This window comes from Papilio xuthus, unplaced genomic scaffold (genome assembly GCF_000836235.2).
Source record: "Papilio xuthus unplaced genomic scaffold, Pxut_1.1 DF826923.1, whole genome shotgun sequence".
Classification (NCBI taxonomy): domain Eukaryota; kingdom Metazoa; phylum Arthropoda; class Insecta; order Lepidoptera; family Papilionidae; genus Papilio; species Papilio xuthus.
Genome location: NW_013531726.1, coordinates 5,936,571 through 5,950,867, shown reverse-complemented (window position 1 = coordinate 5,950,867; position 14,297 = coordinate 5,936,571). Strand labels below are relative to the sequence as shown.

At 32.7% G+C, this 14,297-nt stretch overlaps 1 protein-coding gene across 4 annotated transcripts; it reads left to right on the top strand.

Moving 5' to 3' along the window:
* Nucleotides 1-8,350: 8,350 nt before the first annotated feature.
* P37k (37-kDa protease) lies at nucleotides 8,351-14,169 on the top strand. Of its 4 annotated transcripts, none has more exon segments than NM_001312140.1 (7): nucleotides 8,351-8,503; nucleotides 10,924-11,120; nucleotides 11,531-11,693; nucleotides 12,105-12,267; nucleotides 12,662-12,844; nucleotides 13,190-13,364; nucleotides 13,704-14,142. In NM_001312140.1, coding segments are annotated over 6 exon segments (1,017 nt in total). In that variant the 5' UTR covers nucleotides 8,351-8,503; nucleotides 10,924-10,927; the 3' UTR covers nucleotides 13,844-14,142.
* Nucleotides 14,170-14,297: the final 128 nt, after the last annotated feature.

The following is a 14,297-nucleotide window of genomic DNA, read 5'->3' as shown; positions in this document are numbered from 1 at the left end:
GCAGTGGCATTAATAGAATAAGCATGTATTCAAAGGAATATCGTCTATTGTGAAATCTAGAAGGTCTTAAATCTAGTATTATGGTGTAACACTAAAACATTTAGGTTTTACGTAAGTTTGTTGTGGCGTATATGCAACTTGCCAGTGACCCAGTTTCGCGTTATCGTCTCAAAAACATTCAACTTTCAAGAGAAATCAATATAAAATTGTTTTTTTTTTCTGAGTCTATTTTTTTAACACAAGTCACTTTCACTTACAGACGTAGAAGAAAGCATTATGTTAAATAAAAATGCATGAGCATTGTCAGATATTAAGAAAACAAGAATATAATTTAAATATTATAATAATTTATATGATTATTTTAAGAAAAAAAAAGATACAAAAAGTTGTTGCATTTTCCATTGTCATCATCATTACTGGCAGTAAACATTTAGATCGCATACTCCTCGCAAAAAAAAACAAAGTTACACAACACGCATAACGCCGGATGGAGCGAAGTTCTTGAAGACTCTTAAATTTAGCGAATCTTGCCCAACGCCTTACGCAATTCCAGGACCAACGAGATGCATTCGAAATTTTGCAATTTCACGTGTTTTTTCACCCGTATATTGTACTGACCTACCATAAAATTTTATAGAAAGCAAACATACTTGCGGAAAAAACCCAAACCTGTTTGGAACAATTTATCATGGTTTAATATTTAGGTCATATTTTTAACCTCAATGTTTAGAACATTTTTGATTCATTATATCGCTTTAAATGTCGTATGACATCCATAAATCGTAAAGACAAATGAGATTACTTTCAACTTTATATACATAGTACGTCACAGACTTCGTAGATTAGGCGTAAGTGCAATAAAAATTACCATCGACTATGTTTAAAAAAACATTTCTAACGAAAGAATTATATGAAAAGCATTTATCCTTAACTCTATTATGTTCAACCTAAATCAGTTGTAAAATACCGTTACGTAATTAATATAGAAATGCAATAATAAAAACAGTATATAAAAAACCAATAAGCGAGGTTAAAAGTCGTTAATAATCTGTGGCAACTTATTATAATACGATAAAAGCAAAGATTTCGTTTCCAATTAAACAGAAAGTACTCATGATTACTCATTAAATCCCCATGGTTGCCAAATTATCGAAACTAATACATATCGCTATCTCAGATTTTTTAGAGTGCTTGAAAAAGACGACGTTACGTTTTTATACTAATGTTGCCAACAATAGAAACTCACAAATCATATGTAACTAAATTCACGCTAAAAGATTTTATTTCTACATGTGAACCAATTTTGACTGCGTTGATCGGCGCCATTCTACTTTCTTAATTGTTTATGACGACAGCTATGATTTATTGCAATTACTTTTTTGATTTACATCCATCTTTTTTTTATTAATTAACAAATAATTAGTTTTTTTTTTATTTGAATTTGAAGTCAACGCTCCCCTTGATATTAACATACATTTATAAGCAGCGTTGATATTTTTAACGGTGGAAAAGAATCGAGAATAATATGGACAAGAAATTTGTAAAAGCACAGCATATGGTATATTATTCATGTCTCTGAAACCGAAACTGTTAAATATTACTATGTTTATTTATCTCTATCTTTTCTTTATGTCATATTGCGACATCTTTTCAAGTTAAGGCTGGCCTTAACAACAGCTGCACATGCTTTAAATGTACTCAAAATCATTCCAAAAAATATTTAATAAGCATTTCATATTTGATTATCTAACTCGATTCACTGAATTCACAGATTTCTATGGCTGAAGAACATTTGCAAATCATACTTTGGTATAATATTAATAATAATATCAGTCTTTTTAAATATCTAGGTGGTCCAAGGTCATCGGTGTGGTGCGCAGTGTCTTCCCCCCGCACCCCGCTACACCTAAAATTGTGTTCTGCGCAGCGAGTCGCGCGAAGTTAAGAGCAGTGAAGATATCTGAAAACGTTGATAACCTTGGTTGTTTTGTGGGCGTGTGTTGTGAAGTCAGTCACAATGTATCAGTTGAAGATCGGAGCAAGTGTGCCAAGGCGATGGACCGCCCGTATATTGATAACGATGAGCAGCCTTCTCCACTTTAACCACAACTAATGGAATAATAAACAATAAAATATGTTTTAACTTTAACAGCTGACATAAATTCAAATTATTTGTACTCCTAAAACATATTTGTTTAGTTAGTGTAGTTAGTTAATCTTTACTAACATTATAAGAGCTTTTAGATGGATGGATGGATGGATGTTTGTTTGAAGGTATATCCGGAACGACCCAACGGATCTCGCTGTAATTTGGCACAGATGTAGGACATAGTCTGGAAGAAGAGAACTAAATGAGTTTTTTAATACCGCACGGGCGGAGTCGCAGACGACAGCTAGCATATAATAAAGGAGTTATTAGGACGCCTTACTTTATTTTTGTACTTTTCCTATTTACTATTTAATTTGTCAAATTAAATTTACAACAATGCTTTTAAGACTAAAAATATTACGTAAATAATGTTATAAAACAAAACATTAAAATTCTAACGGTAAAACACATGATTGAATCAGTAACCATCGCGTGGCATCTCTGTTTAATCTTATTTAGGTTAGAAGTCATTATTATTTTATTGTCACAATTCAAAAAGACATAATGTTAACTCAGAGTACAATGTAAAATACATTACATTAAGTGATAACACGAAACATTGCATATTGTTTTATAAACTCGTATACTTAATATTTTGTCGCATACAATTCTTTGGATATCAACAATATATAAATATCAAAAGTCTTTTGAAACTTGTATTTACGTAAATCTCCGATACCTTTTATTTATTAATTGAATATTAACAACGCAATAATTAAACAACATTCCAAAGTACATTTATTTTATTTTTTGTAGTCTATTTATAAAAAATATATTTTTTTTGCAATCGGTACCAATTGTTGTAATCTCTTAACGTGGGTTTTGACTTTTCAGCACTATGTCACAAAAAATATGTTTTTTTTTTTAAAGATAATAGCATAGCAATGTGTTTCGACAGAAGAAACCGACGGTTTTTTTTAATGAATACAAAAAAATACACTGATTACGCAGAAGATTGATTAAATTTCTTAACATAATTCTATATTTTATCGACTACTAGCTGTCGCCCACGACTCTGTCTGCGGGATTAAAAAAATATATTAGTAGTTAGCCTATATGTTCTTCCAGACTGTGTTCTACATCTATGACAAATTTCAGCGATATCCGTGCAACCGTTCTGAAGATACCTTTTAACATCCATCCATCTAAACATTCGCATTTATAATATTAATAAGATTTTGTTTCATCCGTAACAGAACAAATAGTAGTGGCTACTTAATCTTGTTTATTTGAATATATTAAAACGGAATGCACCAGTGACACAGTATCGCGCCCCTGATTTGCTAACGTAGACCAGCATGGTACAGTTTGACCATGTGCGTAACCTACATAAATACAACGATTATACAACTAGAATAGTCTATGGTAGCCTATTTTATTTCGCATATTATCTAGTTCAATGTCAATTAAAATGTAACATAACATAAAAACGCAGTTACATTCAGTTTTCTGTTTGTGAAAATACAGTCCTGTCGTAAAACGTTGTAGTTACATTATAGAAGCGGCTTTGATGCTTTTGTCCATTAAAAAAAAACAATAAGTAGTCTATGTGTTCTTCGAGACTATGTCTATGCGTATGTCAAATATTATCGAGATCCGTTAAGCCGTTCTGGAGATACCTTCAAACAAACATACATCCATCTAAACATTCGCATTTATAATTAAGTAGTAAGTAAGGTTATCTCGTCCAAGTAAAGGATGAAAATGTGATCATTTATCAGACTTGCAATTAAAATTATCCCCAATCAGGGATGTCGTAAAAGTGGTATTGAATTGTAGGTCATGGGTATATTCTTAATATCGAACATCGAAGAGCAGTTTTACATATTAAGGCATGACATAAATACTCGCGACTTTTGACAATTAATTATGTTGAAAAAAAAAACTTTTAGGACAGTTTACAAGAAATGTTTTCACCGTATTCGAAAGTGATTTGGTTAATTGTTGAACATTTGCGGCCAGGTGAGGGTTTCGTGCGAGTCTAATTAATGACATTGACAAAAATACACGATACGAATATTTTCATGTGATATTTTGATTTCACTTTTTAAACATTTATGTCAGGTTTATAACAATTAGTATTCGATTTAGATCTTTTTAAAATCTTTTAGGTTTCTTTGATACAAATAATATTATTTTCTATTTTTTTTTCTTCTCATATTTATAAATTTAAATTAACTGATTTTATAGATATGATATTTATGGCACTCTTCGTTTAAAAGAGTTTGGTTTATAAAAATGAATTTAAGAAACAAAGTTATTTTATCTGTCCTTTTTGACAATCTCATTTTTATGTACCCTTTATACCTTGACCAGTCGATAGCAGCCGATGTAAAATCGACCGTTACAATACCAAAGGACTGTTTCATTTACTGCGATATGAAATCCATATCCTTACTAATATTATAAATGTGAAAGTAACTCTGACTGCCTATATGTCTGTATGTCCTTCCTTCACGCAAAAACTACAGAACCGATTTAAATGAAATTTGGTGTACAAATAGTCTAGATCTAGAGCCTGAGGAAGGACATAGGCTATTTTCGAGGCGAAAAATTATTGAAAAGTAATTTGTATAGAAATATCGACATTTTTACAATTCAATGTTTCTAAAACTGTTACCCTCAAGGATGTAAAATAACAATAGAAATAAAGTTTGTTTAGGAATATGTCAGATTTGTTAGTAAAATAAGTAGCCAAATTTTTTTTTAATAATTAAAATGCTACCCAAAGATAGTATTTCACGCGGCCGAAGTCGCGGGCACAGTTAGTATAAAACACGTAACATTTGCGCATCGTAACATCTTGTAACAATTTCTTGCATCTATAATAATTTGTACAATTTAATAAAAAATCGTAAAAATGTTACGGTCGTTGCATTTTACGATGCTCCATGTGAAAGGTTAGCAGGTCAGATGGAAAGATTTCAATTGATTTTTTTATTATTCGTTTTAAAAATTTTGAGATTACGGTACACGGAACTTGCCGCCTAATTGCACTATACAAATGTCAAGTATTGACAGCACATGACAAAAGCGACAGATAATTAAGAAATTCATTTGTTCCGAACATTTTAACAATAGTTATGCCATGCTAATTTTAAAAAATATATTTATAAATTGTCCTTAAAATATATTTAAATTACATTTATTATAAGTGTTATAGTTAAAAAAGGGTGATCCATAATTTCAATTTCTAGAGTTTATCGCAAAATTATGTCATAAAATTGTTTATGTCCCCAATAAGTGCTTATCTTATTATTGCATGTTGCTGAATATTAGAAAAATATGTAAAATGTTGATTGCGCTTTTTACCTAAAAGTGATAAATTTTAAACTTTTTTAAAAGAATCCTGAGAACACATAATATTTATTAGCTACGTATTGACGTGGCCATATCAATAGAAAGTTTGCAGCTGACGCAATGCACATGCAACCAGGTCAAGTGTGTTCAAACAAATGCTGAATGGAAGTAGGTGTGTCCGTGATTTCCGAATTCTAAGATTTCAATAATACTGCGTATCTTCTTTATGGATGATCGCTTTAATTAAACACGAGGTTTTTTGTGGCACAAGACATCTACAGATAATACAAAAATAAAAAACACATGTTTTATGTATAAATTATTATGTTTGTATAACTCTTTCTGTTACGAACTGTTAACATTAAATAAGTCAATAAATTTTTTACCCTAAATTTTTATTAGCAATTGAGTCTTTAAAAAAATAATGTGTTCATGGAAGTTTCGCAGTTATAAAAACTCCAAGCAGTTAGTGGAAACTGAGATCGATATATCATTGCAACTTAATTGTCTGTCAAATTCTTAAAAATAACGGGGAAAATGGCGTTACATTGCATGAATAAAGTTTCAAGCGAATATAATGGCTACTGAACCCTCGGATGAGTTAATTTAATGGACCCTCATAAACATAACCACGCGTTTCAACTGACTTTTAAAAATTATACATTGTCTTAGAACGCCTGTTGTAATTTATTAGCAAATTCTCTCGTGTTAAAGATGGCTGTATTTTAAATGGCAGAAGAACTTAAAGTGGAATTTTGTGACCCACTTTTTCATCTAAATAAAATATTTTCAGAAGATATTAATTAAATTAAATTATTATGTTAATGTACAATCTTTTATAGCAAATAACCTTTACGCAGTATGGAACATCTGCGAAGCCTTTATACACTTTACATTTAACCTACCGTGTAAAAATTCGTTATAAAGTTTAAGCTTTTAGTGATTAACCTCAAATTGTGAGTGAATATACAAAAAAGCTACCGCGTTTTGGCGGGAAGAATGCTGCGTGCCAGAGAGAAATGTTTTATGACATTTTTGACCACAGGATATATTAAGCCAGTCACTGCACACTTTTGGAAGCAACATAAGATTTTTAGTCGCGATAAAATCTGTAAACAATATTTTTATACGAGATTGTAATGTTCTTTTACATTTACATAACAGTTTATTTCTTTCACTTATTTTATTAAGAAGCCACATCTCTTTCTTATTCTAAACATAAGTAACAAATTTTTCTGAATTTAAGTGGGAAAGGTAATCCTTTTTGCAGTATTTAAAACTTGCTGCTGATGTAAGAAAGGAGAAGTACCACGATCGTACCATATTGGAATTCGTAACCGCTTCCTGCTTATCTTGGTTAAAGGTGTGAATTTCATCTAATAAAAATAATAGTTTAGTAAAGAATTAAAATACTCTTAAATCATACTCCTTACTAATATTATAAATGCAAATGTTTAGATGGTTTATTAGAAGATATCTCCGGAACGGCTCAACGGATCTTGATGAAATTTGACACAGATGTAGAACATAGTCTGAATGTACACATAGGCTTAAGGTTTTTTATTCCGCGCGGACAGATCGCGGGCGACATTAGCTAGTGAATTATAAAGTCACGGGCATAGCCTATGGCTTATTAAGTGGGTCAAGCGTATAGTCACTTTATGGAAATGGGGTTCTGCATATGATATTACAAATATGACTTCTAACATAATTTTTAAAAAGATGTATTTATCAATTATTATTATATAATTTTTAAAAAGATGTATTCAACAGTGGTAGAGCCCGCTTTAACATCTTCGCACGAATTGGCCCAGCTCGTCCGGTGAAATACCACGACCACACAGAAGACAGGCGTGAAGTGGAAGCAATTCCGCGTTTCGTCTGATGAGTGTGCGTCCCGGAGGCCTAATTTAGTCCTCTTTCCCTTCTCACCCTTTTTCTTATAAGGAAAGGAGGGGAAGTGGAAGTGGACTTTCCGGATGAGGGGATGCTTGGAACTGTTTTCTTTCTGTGCATCCTCTCCACCGTCGATTAAAGGTAGGCAACGCATATCCAATTGCGTATGTCTATGGGCAACGGTCACTTCGCTATATCAGCGATTTCAGGTGGCCGCTCGCTCGTTTGCCACCTTATGATATAAAAAAAATATATATAATCATGGCGCTGCAGCCGCGGGTGTGTCTGTCCTGAACCCATAAACTCGCCAATCAGTAAAATATGACTTTTTGTTTAGTTTTTTGAAATATTGATAACTTTTGTTGAAATTGTGTCGAAAATTAGAAAATATTTTTTCCCTCGCGTATTTCTTGATTCGTCGTTATTTGTCTACAAATATATGATTTTTATCTTCAATTAGACATCGTGGATACATTTTTATTATAAGATTAATTTATCTTACCAACTTTCATTTCATTAGCCGGAAATAAAAAAGAATGCGAATGGATTAGCTTTTTTTTGCATTAAAGAGCGACAACTAATTACAAAGTACCAGTGTTACTCTTGGATGTTATGGGCATTATGACCATAAAATTACTGATTAGTTATGACGTCGTAGTTTTTGAAGTGAAGTGCTTAATTTTGTTTAGTTCTCTTATTAATTGTAATGCATGCATGACATCACAAAGACGTGTAGTTATAATAAACATACATACAATAAACTAATTCGTGTTTACGATATCAAACTTAATAGCCCTTTATTAGAGGGCAGTACTGCAGAACCCAATTTCTTTAATTTCGCAATTAACGATTGCATGTCAACAGGCTTATTACGATCCCACATGAGATGTAAAAATGTTAATAATTACATCATTAAGAGATAATAGCTGAAATAACGATGCATATTTGTTACCGATATGCGTCGATTGAGCGGGCATATAACAGGAGTACGGGCGGGAAAAATGCGCATATCGAAGTTGATTTTGCCAGGACAAAGTGGAGCACGAGTCAGTGAAAGTGCTGGGACATTCTTTCTCTCTTTCTTTCACGATTTAACGCACGGAATACTGGCCGGTGATACACACTTGTCTTCCTTAATCAACTACCAGCCGGAGTGGAGTGAGTTGCTTTTGTTTTTTTTTTATATAATCTGTCTAATTGTTAGTTGTGGTTGTGATTAATCTGTGATCCGTGTTATATAAGTAGGAGTAACTTTATAGAGACATCTTAGAGAAAGTTTTCACCGTTGTCAAAATAACTTTAAAAATTTTTGCGCATTTATTTTATACGTACACGTAAACAATATTTACTTTTTTTCTAACCTCTAAATATTGACAGATATAATCTACTGTTTATTTTTTTAAAATTGCTAATATTTTGTCCAAATAATAATCTAATTTAAAGTAAATTAAAATAGCTTTATTATCATTTTTTTGTCATTTTGCGAACCGGTATGTTCCTTATTGAATATCCACCGAGTAACATAAATACTTGAAATATCCTTGACCACGATTAACATGTTATTAAAATAAAACCTTAAATCACAAATTCCTTTACCGTTATGTCAGGAAAAATTGCTGCCAGTCGTTAATATAGCATTTAAAATTAATCGATGTTTAAAAAGTTATAAAGCTTAACGACAGGACAATGAAACTTTATCCATCTTTGAAACTGGCATGAAACAATATTTTTTTTTATCCGGCCGGTATTTTTTATCTGACCTAATTTTTTTAATCTTAAAATGTGCTAATATACAAAAGTGTTTTAGATATTTATAAATTATTTATATCATTAGAATTAATCTGATCTGTTTTAAAAATAAAAAATTACGTAAACATTTTTCTAATAGTTGGTATTTGAGGAAGATAGAATAAGTTATAGATTGGAAGTTGTTTTTAAACTAAGGTCTTATTTTAGCTACTTTCTACACATTAGATTATTATTTATAGGGGAACAGGAAAACTATGAACTCTCTATTGCTAGTAGAACGTTTGCGAGGGCGATGCACAATGCATATCAATTAGACATTCCAATTCATAATGTTGCCAACATAAAGGGTTAAGGTAATAAAGTTGGGTACTTTATGGTAATTATTTTATAGAATGCGCACTACGTGTACGACGGAAATGGTCCGTTACAATGTTCGATGTATATAAGCACAGAATAAAAAAAAATTATAAGACAGTTTTCAAAACAAATATTATCTGTGTCCGAAAATGTTTTTGACAAATTTTATTTTTATTGCGTTGTATTTTTGTCGATCTACTTGAATTATTATTAGTGTTTTCGGCATCCGCGTGAGAAAAACACGAAGGATATGCTAATTTGCTAGTGATGGGATGAGTGATCGAGATAGCGGTACTTCTGACCATTTCGGAACAGCAACGGACGCCGGCAACCGGTCTCAGTGTCCTTGATTCGAATAAAAATCTGCCGCGTATAGGGTGACCATAATATATAATAAATTAATCCAGTCGGTAAAACAGCAAAAAAGTGCAATTATTATTTCGAAGTTTACAACCCAATCTTCCCAACAAATAAAAAACAAAAAAAACAGCGACTCTTTGAGCTTCTAATGGATAGCGCCATCTGTTGACAACAATTTAAAATATTTATTTTTTATTAATATATTTTAAAATTTGATAGAGAAGATTTTAATATTATTTATTTTTTTAATTAGAACATAAATTACTCTAATTTACGTGTAATAAATATGAGGCGTGAAACAAATATTTTGGTGTAGTACTACCTATCACACTCCGGGTAAGAAAAGGAATCAATTGACATCTTACTCGTAAATATCGGTTAGGTTATAGGCCGTCTCATATATAAAATAGACTTACGCAAACAAAACATTACCCTCTTGTCCGTCGAATAAAAATATCAAGGAATCTTATGAATATAACATTTTATATGGTCACCCTACATCCACAAATTTTACTTTAATATGTTTAACTGTCGTTGTCCGAATTTGATAATTTACTGTGACCCAGTAAACGCGAAGTCCCATAATATATGCACCAAATAAGGCCTTTGTCGTATAACATTTATTATGGAATGCATTTTTACAACTTCATTCCAATACATATATTTTTTCTTTAGAATTCAGTGAGGTTTAATAACGGTAAAACTCTTTGGTGCAATTAAAATAAATATTAACTTTTGATAGGATTCCCAATGACTTTTATATTATGAAAAAGATTACGTTACCTACTTTGCACATTTTAAATTTAATTTTTTTTGTATATTATAGTATCATGTTGTGATAATTAAATATAACATTTTCGACAATAATATTATTTTTATATTTTATTACTTATATTTGTTTCCTCATTAATTATTTAATTTATTAGAGACACAGATTTTTAATCAATTTATATTTTTTGCGTATTTTAACGTTCCGTGTAAGAGTTTATAGTACGCATACTAACACATGTGGCTTAAAATTTTGACCAAAAAATTCAATAACATTAATAATTATATGCTATGTAGACGAGGATCTTTTTTGCTTTACTTAATATTGTCGTTTTCAATTTCAGAATCATGAATTTGATATTCATTTTGCTAGTCTGCGTCGGTTTATCCAGTTGCCAAACAACGGAAACGTTGCCACAAGATGGACCGCGGATAGGTCTGATAGATTGGATACACAATTTAATCGGATCTGGCACTACCACGTCTCGACCATCCACTGTAAAGCCATCGAATGATCCACCACAAGACTGCCCAACATGTCGTTAGTATTACAATGTCTATTTTCTATACTTATTGTATAAGATTCCTTCCTTGGCAGCTTGTATATATTTCTAGCAATCTACGGGAACGAGGCCTAACTGTGGGTTTCTAACCCTTTGACAAAATAGAGATAACACTATGTTTTAACGGAGATTTTGGTATCGGAAATCCACAGTAAGAGATATTGAGTCTTTAATATAAATTGGTAGCAAACTGATGAAAAGTCTTGGGGCTTTTATTTTGGCAACAAGCGCTAAACTATTGCTTGGTGACATAAAGTTAACGAATATTAGCTTAGTTAAAACGGTTAACAACATCTTAATAACGCGTTACAGGTTTCCCTACAGACCCTATTATTTATGTGTTGCATTTAATGAAAGTCTACTTAACTTTGTTAATAATTGATTCCAGAATGTGGCATCGCGCGGACGCACCGGCGTATCGTTGGCGGTACGGAGACCAAGGAGAAGGAGTACCCGTGGATCTGCGTACTGCTGTACGGAGGCCGCTTTTACTGCGGGTGTTCCCTCATCGCAGACCTCTACGTCATGACTGCTGCTCATTGTACAGCCGGGTAACTATCAAATAAGAACTTTGCATGACGTCACAACGACACGGGTTGCCGTATCGCTGTGACGTCATAGGTAAAATCAGTGAAAAAGACATACAGTCGACTTACTCTGTCGATACTCATTACACGCAAATTACTGCTTAACAGATGATTTACTGTTTGTACCTCCTACAAGGGTTTCGGTTGTAAAATCATTCGAAAACCGTAGTCTACATACACTTAAAATGTTGCAAGGGTCACAAGAATTATTTCTACTAAAATCAAATCAAAGCACACAATATAGCACAGCGAGCTTTTCTTTTTAATTTATAAATTATAATCCTACCTCCACTATCACAATACAGTCTGGTGACAATTGACAAATATTTTCATGATATATTTAAAAACATGTATAATAAAACTTTATTTTTTCAGATTCCGTAAAGAAAGAATAACAGTCCGCTTCTTGGAGCACGACCGCAACGTCGCCAACGAGACGACTACGATTGACAGAAAAGTGGCGGCCATTATCCGTCATCCCAGATACAACCCGGGAACTTATGACAATGATATCGCCATGTTGAAAGTTGATGAAAGAGTACGTATATTCAAAAATAGAACGACAAAAACAAATGAAGTTATTTTTGAAAATGTTGCCATTTTTTGGCAAATATCCAAGATGCCAATTTAATATACATTTTAACTATTCTTACTGTTTATTGGCTAAAATAGGAATGAATTGCTCGAAAATGTCAGCTTTGTTCCAATTTAATTGCGTCTTTTGATGTAACTTGACACTTAATTCTATCTAAATCATTATACTCTATCATCCACGCCAAAAATGGCTAAAAATAAAATATATAGGCACAAAATAAATAGGCACAAAGTACTACACCTTACAAGGCGTAGTATTTTGTATGTCGTAAACTTATAGGCCTAGTTATTTAACTTCGCAACTGACTACTTCAATTATTTTTTTTTGTGACTTGCAGCTAGTTTTAAGCAAAGTGATCAAGAAGTTAAGAAGTGAAGATGGTACAGAGGAAGAACAGGAACGTGGAGTAGGAACAGTTTGTCTGCCGGAGGCTGGACTCTCGTATTCAGGTTATAATGCTACTGTCGCCGGCTGGGGCACCACTGAAGAGGGCGGGTCTGTCTCTAATGTTCTTAGGGAGGTAAGATGTATTTTTATGGACAAACACGACTTCAACTTTGTACTCTTTCCCACTAGTCACTAGTTGGTTTCTGGATAACGGGTCTTTTTCTAATTTGTTAGTGAAGCCAATGGAGACGTTTGTTGCTTCAGAGCAATAGGCATCACAAATAAAATCCTCGCAGATTTTTGTTGGTGGACTTATGCTATTTTCCCCGAAATTTTAAAATGGTTTTTTTTTTATCCTCAAAATCGCTTTAATCAGATAACAATTCAAAAAAATTTGGACCACTTAATTTATTTTCTTATTTTATATATACGGGAGTTCTAAAAATTTAGGTAACTCATTTCTAACCTTATTCCGTAGGTAACGGTCCCCATAATATCAAACTCTGAGTGCCGCATGACGAACTACAAGGAGCGCATAACTGAGAATATGTTGTGCGCTGGTATTGACGATGGCGGTAAGGACGCCTGCCAGGGTGACTCCGGAGGACCCTTGCACATCTTCAACAATAACACCAACACGTGGCAGATCGCAGGTCAGTAAACATCCGGGATAAAACAGATTGACGTTTGTAATGGTTTGTTCCGTCTTAAAAAAAACGACAATGTTGCCATTGCCATTGCAGCGACAGTGTTGCCATCAGCTTTCACTGCCGAATTATCTTTCTTACTTCATAAAAATGCGAATGTTTGGATTTTTGATAGAACCCATCTGGAGGACGTCTTCATGGATTTTGCTAAAATTTGCATAGATGTAGACCGAGGCTTGAAAGAACACAAAAGCTATTAATTTTTTTTAATACCCCGCGAACTGTGTCGCGGGTGACAGCTATAGTGAAATAAATATTAAACTAAAATTAAACATATCTTTTCAGGAGTAGTCTCGTGGGGCGAAGGTTGCGCAAGACCTAAAACGCCTGGTGTGTACAGCCGCGTCAACCGATACCTCACTTGGATCAAAAGCAATACGAAAGATGCGTGTTACTGCGAAGAGAAATACATCAAGAAATATTAACACATTCGATGCTACAACATTCACAATAACGAAGCGAAAAGGTGGTATTGAATGTGTTGACATGAAATCTGTCACACATGTCCGTCCAAAATGACAAGTTAAGAAAATGACATAGATAAAGAAAACAGAGACTGCCAGTAACAAAAAAACATATTTATTTTGTAGGTTGTTTCTATTAGAATTAATTTATATTCATAAAAAGAGATCAACTAGAATAAGTTCTATATTTATTTAGTTTTAAGTTTTTCCATTAATTTAAACAATCATTATTCATCAATAGAAATAAAAGATTTGTTTTTCATAAATGTGTATTATTCTACTTAAATTCGCACTTCAAATCATACTTTGGATGAATGGATGTTTGTTACCAGGTATCTCTAGAATGGATCCATAGATCTTGCTGTAATTTGGCATAGATTATAGTCAGGAAGAAGACATAGTCTATAAACTGCAC

Bases quoted from the DNA above. Each gene is read 5' to 3' on its own strand.
- P37k (XM_013318640.1), top strand. From the start codon at position 10,928: ATGAATTTGATATTCATTTTGCTAGTCTGCGTCGGTTTATCCAGTTGC. The intron at 11,121-11,530 runs GTTAGTATTACA...AATTGATTCCAG, and splicing joins ACAAGACTGCCCAACATGTC to AATGTGGCATCGCGCGGACG. The intron at 12,268-12,661 runs GTACGTATATTC...TGTGACTTGCAG, and splicing joins TGTTGAAAGTTGATGAAAGA to CTAGTTTTAAGCAAAGTGAT.